This window comes from Lycium ferocissimum, chromosome 7, assembly GCF_029784015.1.
Source record: "Lycium ferocissimum isolate CSIRO_LF1 chromosome 7, AGI_CSIRO_Lferr_CH_V1, whole genome shotgun sequence".
Classification (NCBI taxonomy): domain Eukaryota; kingdom Viridiplantae; phylum Streptophyta; class Magnoliopsida; order Solanales; family Solanaceae; genus Lycium; species Lycium ferocissimum.
Genome location: NC_081348.1, coordinates 21,165,148 through 21,182,568, shown reverse-complemented (window position 1 = coordinate 21,182,568; position 17,421 = coordinate 21,165,148). Strand labels below are relative to the sequence as shown.

Sequence of the window (17,421 nt, the reverse complement as noted above, 5' to 3'; positions counted from 1 at the left end):
AAAAATTAAATCCATATAAGTAGGATAATTGTGAGTTGTAAATGGAAGGTGATCTCAGGAGCTATACAGACTACTTTAAATATTCGTGTAGTTGTACTCGAGAAAAAAAAATGTTAATATGTGGAGGCTCGGTTGAATTTTGGTAGTATACACTCGGTGTGGCTCATGATAGAAATCTGAAATTTTATACCCATTTTTTTTTGTTAGGCCTAAAATTAACTCTCAATTTAAAAAGATATTTATCATATCTTTATAATAAAAGATTTATTTTTCAACGCAAATTCAAGTTGTTGATAAGTACGATAATGATAATGACATTAAAAGTACTTATCTTCAATTTAAATACATAAAGAATTTATTTTTAACTCAATTCAAATCGCAGATAAGTAAAATAATAATAAAAAGAAATATATATTCTCGGATTCTTGGGTTAGTTATGTCTAAGGTTTTGAATTTTGATTTCTTTTTTGTCTGTTTATCTCCTCTATTTTTTAATAAAGTGAATAATTAAATTGATAAATTAATACTATTTATAACATTATTTAGATGACTTTGTCCTTATTGTCAAGTGATTTTTTGAATTTTCTTTTTACTATATAAAGAAAAGTGTTTCCTTACTTTTTAAAAAAACAACTGACCAGTATTAATGCAAACCTCACAAAATCTAGCTAAGTAAAGGCACTCCTTTATTTAGATGATTTTGTCCTAAAATTGTCAAGTGATTTTTAAATTTTCCTTTTCATTTTATAAAGTAAAGTCTTTCTTTAATTTTGAAGAGAACAACCGACCAATATTAATGCAGACCTCACAAAATCTACCTAAGAAAAGACACTCCTTGGAGTTGTATTTTCAAAAAACGTTAAGACTTCAAAATAAATTCAAAAATAATTATCTTTTAGACTCTTTCATTAAAGCTACCAACTTTAATCACTTCTAAGAAAGACACAGATTGTAACTACTAACTTATGTATATATACCATCAACCCGTAATTCTCTACAATTCGTGTTGAAAGACACTTCTGCGCAACTTGAGATCATCATCGCTTCAAAATTTCATTAGATTTCATCAATTATGTCAGGACTCTATTAATTTCCCTCTTGCCACAAGTGTCCATTTCAACACCGGCAACTGCAAATAAATATAAACACAAATGATGATATCCCTTGAAATGAAAAATTAAGAGAAAAAATAATAATTTAGAAGATAAAATTCTTGTTACCTGCTTAGCTTCCTCTTTTTTATTCAAGACTCTAGAATATTCGAAAGCAGTGAGTGATGATGCTATCAAATATTATTGGTTTCTCAAATTGCTATTGATTGTGGATAAATGTCTGCAAACTCCTCTCACAAAACTTTATAACAAATCCACGAAGATTTTGTACTGCAAGACTTCCATTGTTAGTTATTTTGTTTGGCGGTAACCGAATAGTGAAGAAGGCGTCGTTGAGCTATCTTAAGGTGTAATCTTCATGTAATAATATCAAACATATTTAAGCTAAAACATAATTTCAATGGTTCATGTTATGCTTATTACCATTTGAATGGACTTTCACCTTGCTTGTGTTCTCGTACAGGTCCATAATTATCTAATTAATAATTAAAAAAATCACACCATAATCAAATATTTACATCTAAACTGTAAAAAAAAATGAAGAAACATAAGTGCAATTGTTACAATATATAAAAGCAACATCAACACAAAAATAGAAGCACATAAAGGGGTAAAGCACGAACAAATTAAGGGACAAAAGAGGAGAGTTAAGCTCAAGTAACTCACCCAAACAACCACAAAATGAGCCAATGGAATCCATCCAACAATGAGAAAATAAAATGGAATTAGGGAGAATAATTTTAGAGGAGGATATGTAAAGCCACTTACATCCCAACTACTTATGTTGGTCAAGGAAAGTGATTAAAGCTTCCAATATCAAAGAAAACCATGGAGATAAATCATATACAATGAGTTGTAAACCTTTATGCCATTTATATATGCATCTGCAATAGTGGAACCGTAGATTCAAATGTAAGAGTTTTATATCAACTAAATTGGAATAAAGCCTGGCTTTATATTATATATAGATTTTCTTTTTTACTCTCAAAATAGTAAATGCATAAGAAGGTTCGCGTACTCACCGCACTATTCCCCCCCCCCCCCCCTCTCTTTTAGGTCTAGCGGTTACTGCTTTGGTTAAGTTACATTTAACCTACCCCGGATCATGTTAAGTGTTCACAATTACAAATTTAAAACTAACAAATCAGAAGAAGTGAAATGAAATTAATAACAAGATCAGCAAATAACGGAACAAGTGTTCGTTCCAGCATAATTTTCTCCTCTCTTATATCAATTCCACATACCCCAAAATTCATACCTTTTCTTTCTCTTTCCTGCTAAAAAAGTTAATCGATTTTTCCTCTATGTCTAACATCATTTAGCTTTCATCTTCTCATCTATAGTTTATAATTTTCATTTGTTTTTACCTATCTTCGTTAGCCCTTCTTTATCCTATTATTAATAACTTTTATTTGGAAGGGTTAATAATATTCATTCACCTTTAACAGTGTGTATTGTGTGAATATTTTGCATGAGGAATATATCAAGAAGAAGAAGGTGATTGTGTAATGTGAAGTTTGGGTTAATTGGGATGACAAGAACTTCATTGTCATTGTAAAAGATTTATTGGATGTCTGTGCCTTATTAGCTGTTTAGCCTCGAATTTGAATGCCGATCACGTCGAAGATTGTTCCACACGCGATCGGCATTCTTTTCTTACGAGGCATTTACCAGCATGCAAAGTTGTCATCTTTTTCTAGGCACCATTTGAAGAATACGTTGTTTTCCTCCAATTCCTGGCAGCTAGTACTGCTTTGGGTTGTCTTTGTTCTTCTTGTTTTTCCTTTTACATTGTCTTCTTTTTATTCCTTTGTTATATTTGTTTGGTTGATTGTGGGAATGAGTTTCGGGGGTGGATCAGGATCTTCTTATCATTCTGGAAATGGAACTATAGTTGGAAGCCCTTTGCGGCATTCTTCGAGTAACAAAGGTTTTTTTGGTTCATCTGCTAATGAGCGACCGGTTCACCAAGTTGATTATATTGAGAAAGACCCCAAGGGTCGATATGTTCGGGTAATTCACTTTACTCTGTGTTATTTTGGTATTGCTTCCCACATGTTGTGTGCTTCATTTGTTCACATTAATTTATGCTTAATGTTTACTCCATCCGCCCATTTTTGACTTGGCCCGCCCCTTAAAGGAGCCATAAATAGAATGTCAATTTTACTATATCACCCGTAATGTACTAAGTTTTCTAATGATCAATTAACTATACTTTAAAAGTTGTGCAGCCACTAACAGTTCATTTAAGTTTCCAACCAATAAGTAATAAGGGTAAAATAGGTATGGAATGGTAAATAATTTCTTGATTTTCCAAACTGGACAAATAAAAATGGACATCTATTTTTGGTACAGAGGACAAGTAAAAATGGATGGAGGGAGTATTTTCTTGTTTTGTTGGATAATTTATGTCAAGTTGCAAAACTCATTTCCCATTATTCTTTTCTTTGGAGCATAGTACATTATATACTCACATAGATGCTTTAAGGTGGTCTTAGCTCAAAGGCGAACAAATGCATATTAAACTACATACAGTTCGTTTCTTCTTTAGTTGGTTTGGATTCTGGTCCTTTTCCATAATTGTTAATCGATAAACCTTAGCAATTTCATGTATTGTGGTTCAAAGCAAATTGACTAACACACTTGATTTGTTGCTATAAGATTTCATCTCGGTAAAATACACAAAGACTATCTAAATGTTAGCGAACTTCTTTTAAGCTTTGAAGATGGTTTGCTTAGTTTGTGTAATCCCTTTTTTCCTAGCATATGGTAACACTCCAAGAGATGTGACACTTTTTTCTATGGATGGAGAATAAAGGTCAGGAGAGTCCAGCTTCAGGTCAAATCAATTTGAAGATGGTCAATCAAATAGAAAAATCTTGGCAGCCAGATAACAATCAAATAAAAAACTCCTTTAGGATCATAAGCAATCTGGTTTACGTTGAGTCTTGCTGATAATGGGGATCAGAATGGTAAGTCCATAGACTTGCTGATAATGGGGATCAGAATAGTAAGTCCATATTCAATAGACTTGCTGATAATGGGGATCAGAATAGTAAGTCCATATTCAATTCTATTAGAGTGACTGAGTTTATGCTAATCCAAAGTATCCTTTTCATTTTGTTGAATTACCATATGGGATGATATTGTGTGATTGAGATAGCTGCGCAAAGGAAAAGAAGGAATCTTGTTTTTGCTTGAGCCTGAATTCTAGTTCTTTAGCAACTTAAGTAGCCTTTTTACTTCCAAACAAAAGATCCAAGGAGTCTGAATATTAAGACAAAATTGGGATGGTCTGCTGTTTAGCACTGAAAACTTCAGAGTATTATTTCACTAACAATCATGTAAATCACCTGCTTGTGATTCCTCTACAGTACAGTGAAGTGTTGGGCAAGGGAGCATTCAAGACTGTGTATGTTCCTAAACGTTGTTGCTGATTTCTATTGTTTCTTTACATAAGCATTCAGAGCATAAAACATTCTGTCTTTTTATTAAAATTGTGTTCCAGCTACAAGGCATTTGACTTGCTTGATGGTATTGAAGTTGCATGGAGCCGAGTGAAAGTCGAAGATGTTTTGCAGTCACCTGACAATTTGGGAAAGTTGTATGCGGAGATTCATCTTCTTCGACAATTGAAACATGACAATATAATGAAGTTCTGTGATTCTTGGATTGATGATAAGAAGAGAACAGTTAACATGATCACCGAACTCTTCACATCTGGGAATCTGAGGCAGTGAGTTTCTCATAGTTCCTTATTTTCTTTGCTTACAAATTGTGTTGTCGTACAATAACTATGTAAGTTGTAATCATCAGATACCGTAAGAAGTATAGAACTGTTGATATGAAGGCAATAAAGAATTGGGCAAGGCAAATACTTCAAGGGTTAGACTATCTTCACGGTCAGAACCCTCCTATAATTCATCGGGACTTGAAATGTGACAACATATTTGTCAATGGAAATCATGGAGAAATTAAGATTGGGGACCTTGGATTGGCTACTATTATGGAGCAGCCTATTGTTAAGAGTGTTATTGGTATGGGTATTTCTTGTATCAACATGCTTTGAAATAATGTCTCCTCTTCGAAAGTGCTAACTTTATCTATTGCTGAAGGGACCCCGGAATTCATGGCTCCAGAGCTTTATGAAGAAGAATACAATGAACTAGTTGACATATATTCCTTTGGAATGTGTATGTTGGAATTAGTAACCTTTGAATATCCTTACAGTGAATGCAAAAATCCTGCTCAAATCTTTAAGAAAGTTAGCTCGGTAAGTTTTGATAAAGCTGCTTCTTTAAGTTGTCTAGTCATTACATGTTCTTGTGAATCTAAGGAACTTTTATTCTCAGGGTATTAAACCTGCTTCCCTCGGAAAAGTTAGTGATCCCCAAATCAAAGGATTCATCGAGAAATGCCTGGTTCCTGCTTCTCAGAGGTTGCCTGCCAAGGACCTTCTCAAAGATCCATTTCTTCAATTCGAGAATTTAAACGAGCCGATCCATAGTCTGTTGCAGTCACCTTACCAAAGTCCAAGATCATTAAGTTCATTGAAATCTGCACCTCATTCAATGGATGTTGATTCCGAGTATAACCAATCAGTATATACAGACTCCCATTGTGGAAGTCCTTGTGCTCCGACTTTAGAATTCCAGAGGTTTCATCAGAATAATGAATTTAAATTGACGGGTAAGAAGAATGACGAGAACTCAGTTTCATTGACCTTGCGAATTAAAAGCCCTTCAGGTACGTAGTTGCGTTCTAATTCATTAATGTTTTTATTTCTTTGGCATTTGGAATTAAATTGGCTCTTGTCTTATTTAAAGCCTTCAAATTTTTGCAGGAAGAGTAAGGAATATACACTTCAACTTCTATCTCTATGCTGACACCGCACTCTCAGTTGCGGCTGAGATGGTTGAACAATTGCAACTAGATGATCATGATGTAGATTTTATTGCTGACTTCATTGACTATTCAATAATGAAAATGTTGCCTAGTTGGAAGCCTTCTGATTATCACTCTAGTAGAGGGAGAAGTCAAAGAGAAGAGGCTCTAGAGAATTACCTAACCTTGTCGCCCATCCCTACCACATCTAATGCTCGACAAGATAATATTCCGGTTCTCAATATGAACAACCAAATTAGCAGTACTTCAAATGGCACTTCTTGTCATGTTACTTTTGCTTCCCCTTCGCATTTGGCAAATGTGATAGATGAAGAATCTCAAGGTTCAGTTGCTTCTGAAGTTATGGGAAAAAATTCTTCTCTAAAGAGTTCATTTGGATTTGGAGATTACTTTACAGACGTAGTTTCTAAAGGTTCTAGTGGAAACTTATCGGAGATGGATTTCATGGGCTTGTTTCATGATGAATGTAAGTCTCAGGGAAACGTTGGGGATTATGTAGAATGCATGGAATTTGGAAAGAATATGGAAGTGACCTTAACGGATACGAATGGAGCTTCTAAATGCATGAGTTTGTCAAGCAGTTGTTCATTTTTATCGTTAGTAGAGAAAGATGAGGACACTGAGTTAAAGTTAGAGCTTGACACAATTGAATCACAATATCAACAATGCTTTCAAGAACTCTCAAGAATGAAACTGGAGGCATTAGAAGCGTGCAGGAAGAGATGGAGCACAAAGAAAAAGTTGGCAGGTAATTGAAGGAGAATAGCTGACGACTTCATTCACATTTAAGGTTTTTTCTTTTTCTTTTTTTCTTTCTTAATTTATGATCACATATTCGAATCCGTGACGGATTTTGGGATTTTTTTTTTCAGACCTAACTTGCTTCATACCCCTTTATTTGTGTGGGTGAAGTTTATATGTACTTTGTATAAAGAGTGTATATAGTCGTTTAGATTTGCTGGTTTCTAGCCTTTTTATATATTGTGTTCTTCTTTGGCCATTGTTTGCCCTGTATTTTCCAAGGATGCAAATGTTTTTGGAATTGTTGACTTGTAATATATGTTAGTAATGCACTTTCATTTCTTCGAGTGATTTCTTAACTCTAGTATGCTGAGGTTTGTTCATGTTCTATATTTTATTTGATAGGTCTACTGTATGAATAACCCAGTGCTTACCTTAGGCCCTGATTAAAAATGACCTTGATTAAGTTCGTTAGCTCCTCTGAGCATGACAATAATTGTTGAGTGACATTTACTTATGTCAAAGGTGCTGTTTTTATGTTGGGAAAAAGGTGTAGTAATAACCGGGCATGTTTTCCCGTTGAGCTAAAAGTGTTTTGCACCCTTAATGTATTCCTGTATTGGCAATTTGCACCAAACCTACTCTTTTAATGATTGATGCATAACCTCTTGCTTTTCTTTGAAAACCTCAAGCCACAGCCGTCAAACACTCGAATATTGCTTGAAGAAAATGAAGTTGATCATACGTTATATTCATAATCTAAGAAAATATGAGTATATACATTTTCTATATATATAAAAGAATAAATTAAAATATAAGGATAATATAAGTATTCTGTTAAACAAAGTAAAATGAAACATAATATTAACATATAAAGAGCAAACTTGTCCATGTCTAAGTTACAAAATAGTCTTGTTAGCTTTAAATACTATGAAAGAAGGGAGATTTGTGTAACATTTGAAACCATGTGAGAGCTACGTATTACAAGCTAAAACTTCAGTGGAACTTTATGAAATTATCCCAACAAATAGATATGCATAAAATATGCAACAAGGATAGCAAATTTAAAATTTTCAGGTAAGATTTGATTTTGTAGATTATAAGATTGGTTGAATTAAGATCCACCCATATCCTCTTTGGTATTTGAATCCTTTTACAGTCATTCCTCCAAGTCTTAAATGCAATTATATATATCAATAACCAAGAATCTATGGAAGTTCATTGCTTCCTCTACAATTAAATCATACAAATGGATAAATCACTTGGATTACGAGGACATTGCTGCTTCTATTGCCGAAATATTGTAGCAGATCATAATGACATCATTGACAAAGATTTTTTAGTTTACTACAGTATTGTGTTCTTCTCTTTCTTTTTTGGTACTAATATTCATTAGTTTAATCGGTTTAAAAGTACATAGAGTAATAATTTAATTTCATATGGATATATAGGGCATACATGAAAATGGAGGTGGACGAGCTTTCTATTTTCTCGTGCTAGCAATGTAGTGGAAGAGACTCCATATTAAATGGAAATGATAACTGGTACACATGTGGTGTCTGATATTTTATGTGCTTAATGTGGCAAGATTTTGGGCTGGAAATACAAGAAAAATTTCCATGAACTTAACTAGTACAAGGCAGGCAAAATTGTGATTGTTAAGTACAACATCATCAAGGTTGTTGACCCTCCTTTCAGTGACTAAACGTCAATTACCAGTTGATTTGAAAATTCAAGAAATGCATGATCTATTGCTTTGAACGTTTTGAACTTCGAAATACATTGTCATGATGTCAAAAACTTTCATCTAAATGTCCATAATGATCCTACAGTTAGTAGCGATATCGATCGAAATGATGGTGTACGAGTATGAATTTGTGTTTGTTTCTACCAAATAATTATATTTGTGATAATTTTGTAGACGGAGTCACGATTCGAAGCTTGTGGGTTCGGGATTCTAATTCGTTTAAGTTGTTGGGTTCTAAATTAACAATTTATACATATTCAGTGATTTTTTCAAGACAAATACAGTATTTAGACCAAATTTACTGGGTTCGGCCAATCCCCTTAAGTAATATGCTAGCTCCTCCCTGACTTCGGGTCAATTAAGATACTCCATATAGTTTTACAAGTCTATGAGGCAATTCAATGAAGTCACTGAAAAAGGGACCCCAAATTAGAGCTATAGAAAGATGGAAGTCATGACAAAATGAGCCTTTGTAATAATGGAATCGTAATTAACTTGAGTGTGACAATTGACAAAAATCCACTCCCTCAACTTGGGCTTGGGAAACATCCTCTTTGGCTTTTCTAGCTAGGAAAAATGGAGAAATAATTTTATTAATAAGCATTACTTGATAACTAAGAATAAATTGTAAGTCTAATGACTTCTGACTTCAAAGCAGTCATTGAGGCACAAACGAAACTATAGTTTATCGCTTAGACACTCTCATCCTAATAGTAAGCTCCTTAACTAAAATTTCCTATTCCCCTTCTATCGATCATAACTTATTATAAAGATCAAATACGAAGTGTAAAAGTTCTTTGCGCCAGTGTATATATAACTTAAAACCCCATCAATATTGTGGGACCAAAGATCTTAAAAAGGGAAGCAAGGAAGCTTCAAAGAAAGGAGGGCAAATAATAGACAAACTAAGATCCTTGTGACAAGTTGACATCACTTAGAACATCCCCATCCAAACCACCTCCTATGAAACTTCCTCGAAACCTTAATTTCCATAAAGAAATCTTCTATTTATAAAATTGGATATACATAATACATTGCCCAAAGTATAAAAAACGATCAAAGAGATAATGTCTATTTGTGCTTCTCCCTCTTTTCTGATCAGTTGTAATATTCTTTAACACAACATTCACGGCAAATGGAAATTCCTTAATGACACATGAAAATAAGAGTCCTGGAATGTCTAAATGTTATTAACAGTTGAGGAAACCATTTGTTAAAAAAACAATACAAGGTGAATTTATAATTTGGAAACTGCATCACCTTTCTCGACTAATGGACCAAAGAAAAGGGAAAGGTACTGCAATTAATTCTCAATACAATATCCTACTCTCCTAGATCAATGATCAATCTAGCTAGAGAGCCACTAGCCACAAGCAAATCTGTATAAAAAGGGACTTTAGTTCAACTTTCCATGTACCCTGAGCTTGAGTTTTCTTTTCTAACAATACACGTGTACTCAAGCACAAATTAATTAGAAGAGAATGGAAAGCAAAGTTGTAAAGCACCTAGCGAATATCAAGACTTGTCACCTGTGATGGCGGAGAGGCTGGACGTAGATACCTTTGTTAAGGAGCTATGTGGAGGATTCCGGCTACTAGAGGACCCCACGATCGGGCTGATCACACCGGATAGTTTGCGAAAAAACTCTGCGCTTTTGGGAATGCATGGCATGAGCAAAGAAGATGCAGAGGCTATGGTAAGAGAAGGAGACTTGGATGGTGATGGAGCGTTGGATGAAAAAGAATTTTGCATCCTCATGGTCAAACTTAGTCCAGAGATGATGCAAGATGCCGAGGCATGGCTCGAAAAGGCACTTGAACAACAGTTTTTGGCACACCCAGCCTCCACCTGATGGACTAAACCGTACCCAAAGATACTCTTTAACATGGTGTTATAATGTCCGTTTTGATCCAAGTCGGAACGTTTATTCGCAAGAAGTCTTACATGATTAAGAGTATCGTAGGAGTAATTGTGGGTGCAGATAACACACTTCAAGGACTCTGCATCCGTAATGGTGATCACTAGCTTATTATTCCTGCATGATGCAAACAAATGCATCAAAACTGTGCTTGTAATGGATTTGTTTATGGATGAAGCTTTTTAATGGCAGATGGAGAATAGATATTTGGACTAATTACAACTTGATTTCTACAATTAGAACCGGTTGCAGATTCATTCTTGGAAGAGTCAACTCAAATAGTAGAATGTTGTAAGTTGTAACCAAAAGAAGAGTGTCTCGCGGACGGTCAATGATGCCTTCAGATTTGACAGACTTTTGAGTCTCCTGAGAGCCCTTAACACAGAGATTTCATTTTTATTTTTTCGAACTTCTAATATTAGCTCGAATTTCCCACGAGACTGGACTTGGAAACGTCTCGGGCACTCTTCTCTACTGGGACAACCCAAAAATTTAGCATGTAGACAGTACCAGAGAAGTGTCTCGTGTATATTCTGAAAACAGAAAAGAATATGGCTACTGATCTTAAATGGATAGCAAGATTGGCAACTGTCTCAACAGGGAAACAAAACAATATGGCGTCTAGACAGACTTTGGAAGTGTTTTATGGACAATTTTCTAAACAAAAAATGCTTTGTAGTATCTAGAAATTACAATGTGTGCTGAAACCAAATAAACCCAACTCTCAAGATTATAAATCTGTTCTATTCTCTAAAACATCTTTGCACAAACCTGAACTTAAAAGTTTCACTTCCAACGGATCAGTGTAGTTCCAGTGAATGATGCACTGGTATAATTTATCCGTTGCCACTCCTTCAATATAATTAGGAGGATAATTCGATGCTGCACGACCCAATAAAAGTTGGGGCAAACTAACAAGTATTTCCTTACATATGTTCCTTTATATTTTCAAAATAAGCAGAGGCAGTGATTCCACCATGCAAATGTTCTCCAACACCCAAATTGAACTCTACCTAGCTCTCTAAAGTTTAAGCAATACAAAATGGTGAAAACAATCCATTACACTAATACACAGCATATATTTATATTATGACACCAGAAAGGCACAATGATCTTCGGCTGATAAATTACTGCTTCAAGTTCTTGACCTCCGAACAGGAGACCTGCTGAAGTTATAAAGGAAAAGTAAGTGAACAGAAGCTCCCCATTTACAACAAATTACAGAACTCATAAACAGCCTAGCTAAATTCAAATAGTAAAAAATGAAATTTTCTGTCAGACACTACGAATCTACCTGCGATACCTCCCATACTCTGGACTCCTGTATCGGTCATATGACGGACCGCTATATTTGTCATAGGCAGGGCTACGAGGACGGCCATAATCAGGACTAGGTCGACCCCTGCGGTATATTGGGCTTGGTGACCTTCGGTAAGGACCATCACCACGCCTCCCATCATCTCTTCTGGGACTATCATACTTGTCCCCCCTCTCGCCATCATCCCTCAAAGCATACTCTACAGAAACAACTCTGTCAAGGATCTCACTGCAAATGCGAAACAACACTTCTTGTCAGGAAATAGTACAACATAGACATGAAATTGCAATATAAGCAAATAGAAGAAAATGCAGTGACAACCTCATGTGTGTACACTCCAAGGCTTTTGTGGCATCTTCCTGATTTTCAAATTGCACAAACGCAAAATTACGACGTATGCGAACATTAAGGATCTTCCCATACGGTTCAAAATGTCTTTCTATGTCACGCACCCTAGTGCGGATAGGGTCAAAGTTAATGACAAACAAAGTTCTTGTTGGTCTTTGGTTTGTTGCAACCTTGGAGTCATCGCGGGGTCTACCACGCTCACCCTGACAAAACAAAGATACAAAGCATAGGTCTTACATAAACTTTTGATTACAGTTCCAATCCTATTGCCTCTTGAAGAAGGTAATGTCTAACAGGATGACAGTTACTGAATTTGAGAAGTAAGAGTGCAATGAAAATACCTTTGCCCATTCCACTGATAACCGGCGCTTGTCATACCCAAATGGCGTGTTGTCAAGACTACGGATGGCATCAGCTGCATCACGCTCATCCTCAAAGTAGACAAACGCAAAGCCTGTAGTTGTAACGACTCCATTATAAGGTCGGCGAAAAGCAAGACAAGAAAGTTTGTAATCTTTTGAGCAGAGTGTACATCAGCTAAATTAAAGTGCTCATCCCCTTTAGGAAATTAAAAAGTACAACACCTGCAAGTATGTGAAGGCTGATGAAAGTAAGGAGATAGAGAGGCCTTGCATGAACAAAATGATGATGATGATGATGATGAAGTCTTATAAAAGGTTTAAATCCAAGAAGTCAGTCTGAATAGTCATTGCTAAGCATGCTTCACCAATTTCACAGCACGATTCAGAATATGGAGGCATGGCATGATAAAATTCATTGATCCGCTTATTAGTAGTGGTTGGCATGGCATGAAGAACAGATAGATCCGACCACAACCATTCTTGAAAAAAGGCAACATGGGCAGTGAAGTAAGTGAATGACAGAAGATCAGTCTAAGAAATGCAGAACGATTCCATCATTGAGAAGGAGTACAGGAAGACACACAGGTTGCCTTGCAATAGAAGTTTTTGCAAGTGATGAGCCATGATAGAAGCTCTTTTTCCTTAGGAGATGTTCCTGCGTCAAAAGAAACACTTAAATATGGAGATCCTCCAAATGAATTTCCCATTTGGCTCCCACCATGTCTTGCCAGGTCATGTGTACACATACATAGTTACAACCAAGTAGCTATGTAGCAAAGCAATTACATTTAACCAAATAATCACCATCTTAGTATCCAAAAGAACAAACTATACTTATATGCTGGGAAGGGGGAATCAGCATGATATTATTGAATGAAAATATTTATTAATAACCCCGATAGTGCACATCCCAAACTAATTGGGGTCAGCTATACGAAGCACTGTGGAAGAGAGGCGGATCCAGGATCTGGGGGTACCGGGTGCCACGCTGTTTTGAATGTAGACCTAAGTTGCTCGGACTCGGGTGCGGGTATCCGATACGGGTACAGATGCGAGTGTCGGATTTGGCAAAATCTAAATTTTAAGATTCGGGGGTGCGGATCCAGGTATGGATACAGGTGAGGGGATTCGGCTAAGAAAATTCAAAATTATAAAAATAGAGCTATAAAGAACACGACCCCTTGAATTCTTGGTTTCTCTCTGTTTGGCCGGAAACATGAAGCAACGAATATGAGACAAAAGGACTATAATATTGAAGGACCACGTCTTAAATCTGTTTTATCTTTCATTTTGAGAATTCAAAATCTCAACTTTCCCCTCAAATTTGTCCGTGGACTCCGGTCAACGTATCTGAAGTTGGTTGACCATATCCGAGACGTATCCCGCTCCCGCACTTGTCCCGTGTCAAGACGGGAGCGGCATCAAACACGAAGAGTCCGAGCAACTTAGATGTAGACATCTTTTTATTTACACCGTCCAAATATTTGGTCGGTTTGATCAACTTTGGGCTCCGGTGCGGGTTATTCGCCTTTTCGATTTATATGGACCAACCGATAGAACAAAAAAATGAAATAATTATGACAACATGGCGCAAAGCAAAACCTCCCACATTGTTGGCTAATACCATAGATATACATCATTCATTTATAACTGCATTCGACGAGATTCATGTTCTGAAAACACTCAATAACGGCATAATTACTTATATTTATAAATACTTCACGGTTTATGTAACAAACTAAACAATCATTTATTAGTTCCAGAGGCGTCTTATTGGTGTGCTTACAGAAGTTGTCATTAGCTTTAACCAAGAGTATTAGATACTACTAGCTTTCAAGTGTACCACCATAAGGTCTAGTGGTGTCACAAGGGTATATATATACTAATAATCAATTGTTAGAAATATGAATCAAACCTCGCCTTAAGGAGAAGAGAGTTCTGAGAGTTCCTGCCTCATTTCCAAACTTAATCAAATCCAATATTTTTTATGCTTAATAGAAAGGAAGAAAAAGAAATTAATAAATCTAAAAAGGTAAACAACGAATTAACTTAAAAGTTTTACAATTAGATTATAATCACAAAAAAAAAATTAGTCATGTCTTATATTTTGTGACATATGGTTTAATTCATGGTGGGCTGCTTAATATTTTCAGGTGCTATTGAAAAATCCAGAAATGAAAAAGATATAGGAGAGAAACAAGGTTCTGTATACACCGACTTATAGAGACTAGAGAGAGATGACATCTATTGAAAAATAATTTACAATAATATGATCCAAAATAGAAAATGGAGTAACAAAATAGGAAATATAAAAGAAAGAAAAAAGAGGAGAAGGGGTGAGTGTGTTCTAACGTGGCGGGTGTGGGTCCTAAAAGAAGTTACTTCTCCAAAAATTAACATAGAGAGAAATAGGAGATAGGAGGGCTGTGAGGGTCCACGTAAATCCAGGTGTCAAAGGTATAATGGCGTCACATGGAATAATTTTTTCCCTAAACACAGTATACTTACTACAAGAAGTGCAATTGGTGGAAATCGAACTCGCATCCATTACGCGTTAAACTAGACTCTTGCCACTGGCACTATAAGCTGACTTATTCCTCAGAGTGCCAGGCTTAATAAATATTGATATTTGATATTCTTATACATACACATACAAAATTTCAACCGAAGTGTCAAGGTACCATGGCATCCCCACCCTTCTACCTAGATTCGCCCTTGTGTGTAAGACATGGAAAACTTACCCTAACTGGACTATTTTTACACTGGTGTATACCAGCCTACTCCCTTTTTCACGGTTTGAACCGGCTGTGGCATTGCAAAGAAAATAAAACAAACAAACAAAGAAACAAACATTAATAGCTCCAGAAAGGTCAGCACTGCCTAGATTTTAAAACCAGGGTCCTGACATTAAAGAATCATGTAATTCTAACGACTGAAGATATAGCGGCCTAATGCATTTTAACTTGCAATACAATTGCACGAATAAAGCTATTAGTGGTCGTACAAGTAGCTGGTTTGGCGGTGAATTGCAGGTATTAAATCCTGCATAAGTAATACCATGGTTGGTAGCTAGTTAGGAGGTAAGTTTCATGTATATGTAATTTGCAATTGAGAAACCCGCATACTAAACATGTATGAGTTATGAGCTATGTATTACTTTATGTGAAATAACTAATACATGAATATTAAACCGTGCATAACTAATCTCTGCATAAAATAATACATAGATTCCATCACAACTAACCCCTGTTTTACTAATACCTACGTAACTCTAACCAGCTACCAAATGACCCCTTAGGGTCTTATATTGTTTCTAGGGCAAAAGGGTCAAATTTACCCTCCAAGTATGATTTATAGTTTAAATTTGCCCTCCGTCAAAGTTTGGGATCAAATTTGTCCTCCCCGTTAGGATACTTGATAAATTTGCCCTTATATGGATGGAAGTTTGACTTGGACTCCACAATACAAAAAAATTAGCCACGTCGGATCCACATAGGCTCCACGTAAGCTCCCAACCCCAATTATTTTAACCCATTTCCCCATCCCCACGTAAGCTCCCAACACCATACTAACTCCATGCATTTGGCAGCACACTTAAAGGGTGGTTTCTATGCTCTGACTAATAAATCATGAGAAGTCACAAGTGGCTGTTGTTCAATCTAAAAAACTTACTTTATATTGCACTTTAATTTCACATATTAGAGGGTTGCTTTTACCTTTGACTAACTACAAGAGATTCTGATTGTTACTGCCTAGCTGGACTTTCTTGCATTGACCAACTGTAGAGTTAGTGTAAATTACTCCTTAATAGTTAATACTCTTGAAGTCCTTGTTTATTTTGTGCTAGGATAGTGTTTCCTTCAATTTACTTTTCACATTTACTTGGAGAATGATACCTTTCGTATGTGCTGCAATGTTGATGAAAATCGATAGGAGATTAGGACATTAAAGTGGCTGATTTTGTCTACTATTGATCATGGCATTGTCTAAGCAAGTTTTAATGCAAATTTATTTATTTGGCATTGTCCTTTTCTGTACCATATCTAGTGAGAATCCAACCTCCAAGAAATTAGATTCGCTGGAGTTTCCAAATCCATCTGTGTATGTTACGGTAAATGGGGGTGATTCCCTCTCTTTCTAAAATAAAATGAACTAGGGTTGTATGATTTTATGGGATGGGGAAACGGGTTAAAATAATTGGGGTTGGGAGCTTACATGGAGCCTACGTGGATCTGACGTGACTAATTTTTTTGGTGTTGCCAGACTTGCATCCATATAAGGGCAAATTTATCAAGTACGCTAACAGGGAGGGCAAATTTGATCCCAAACTTTGACGGAGGGCAAATTTAAAATATAAACCGTACATGGAGGGTAAATTTGACCCTTTGCCCTTGTTTCTATTTCTTTTGTATTTACCTTTATTAGTCATTTCAGCCACAAGAATGGATGCATTAGGAAGCCAACAAAGATAAATCTCAACCAATGAAAATCAGTGAAGGCCAGCAGTATGACTACAAGTCCACAAAGGAACAGCAGTATACTAATAAAACAAACTAAATCAAGAGAAATACGAAAAAGAAAGCGAAAAGGGATACCAGATTTCATGTCAACACGCTCGATTCTTCCATATTTGGTGAACAATCGTTCCAGTTCAGATTGGCGTGTATCAAACTCAATATTTCCTACGAATAAGGGCCTCATATTCGACTCCAAGTTATTGTTTACCTGAAAGATATCATCAACAGCACTGCTAAGGGTTTTGTCTACAAGTAAAATTAACTACCTGTCAATTCCAAAGTATATGAATTCTATGTGGCAATTTCGTTTCATACAAAAGATTTAATGTTGAACTTAGGACTAAGAGAGACAGAAAAGATATACCTGCAAAACCTTAGAATTGTGTCTTAATGGATGTTCTAATGGGAGAGGAACCTGGCTAAATAGGTGCTTCTGCTCCAAACATTTACCTG

The 17,421-nt window shown here is 35.9% G+C and overlaps 3 protein-coding genes across 5 annotated transcripts; 2 read left to right on the top strand and 1 right to left on the bottom strand.

Annotated features, from left to right (window-relative positions):
- Positions 1–2,397: 2,397 nt before the first annotated feature.
- Positions 2,398–7,161, top strand: LOC132063748 (probable serine/threonine-protein kinase WNK10). The gene is made up of 7 exons (XM_059456450.1): positions 2,398–3,125; positions 4,487–4,524; positions 4,621–4,848; positions 4,929–5,149; positions 5,228–5,385; positions 5,465–5,858; positions 5,956–7,161. The coding sequence occupies exons 1-7, from the start codon at positions 2,721–2,723 to the stop codon at positions 6,771–6,773; spliced, it is 2,262 nt and encodes a 753-aa protein (XP_059312433.1). The 5' UTR covers positions 2,398–2,720; the 3' UTR covers positions 6,774–7,161.
- Positions 7,162–10,039: 2,878 nt separating this feature from the next.
- Positions 10,040–10,357, top strand: LOC132062013 (calcium-binding protein KIC-like). Its single transcript, XM_059454671.1, has one exon. The coding sequence runs from the start codon at positions 10,040–10,042 to the stop codon at positions 10,355–10,357; it is 318 nt and encodes a 105-aa protein (XP_059310654.1).
- An 826-nt stretch (positions 10,358–11,183) lies between these two features.
- LOC132063749 (serine/arginine-rich splicing factor RS31-like) lies at positions 11,184–17,398 on the bottom strand. Of its 3 annotated transcripts, none has more exons than XM_059456451.1 (6): positions 17,333–17,398; positions 17,047–17,176; positions 12,431–12,543; positions 12,063–12,292; positions 11,718–11,969; positions 11,184–11,589 (listed from the first exon to the last, which is right to left on the bottom strand). In XM_059456451.1, exons 2-6 carry the CDS (start codon positions 17,150–17,152, stop codon positions 11,559–11,561), a joined length of 732 nt encoding a protein of 243 aa, XP_059312434.1. In that variant the 5' UTR covers positions 17,153–17,176; positions 17,333–17,398; the 3' UTR covers positions 11,184–11,558. The 3 variants fall into 3 exon arrangements, with proteins under 3 accessions (XP_059312434.1, XP_059312436.1, XP_059312435.1); XM_059456453.1 differs by having other exon boundaries at positions 11,184–11,586; XM_059456452.1 differs by lacking the exon at positions 17,333–17,398 and adding an exon at positions 17,235–17,295.
- Between the last annotated feature and the right edge of the window lie 23 nt (positions 17,399–17,421).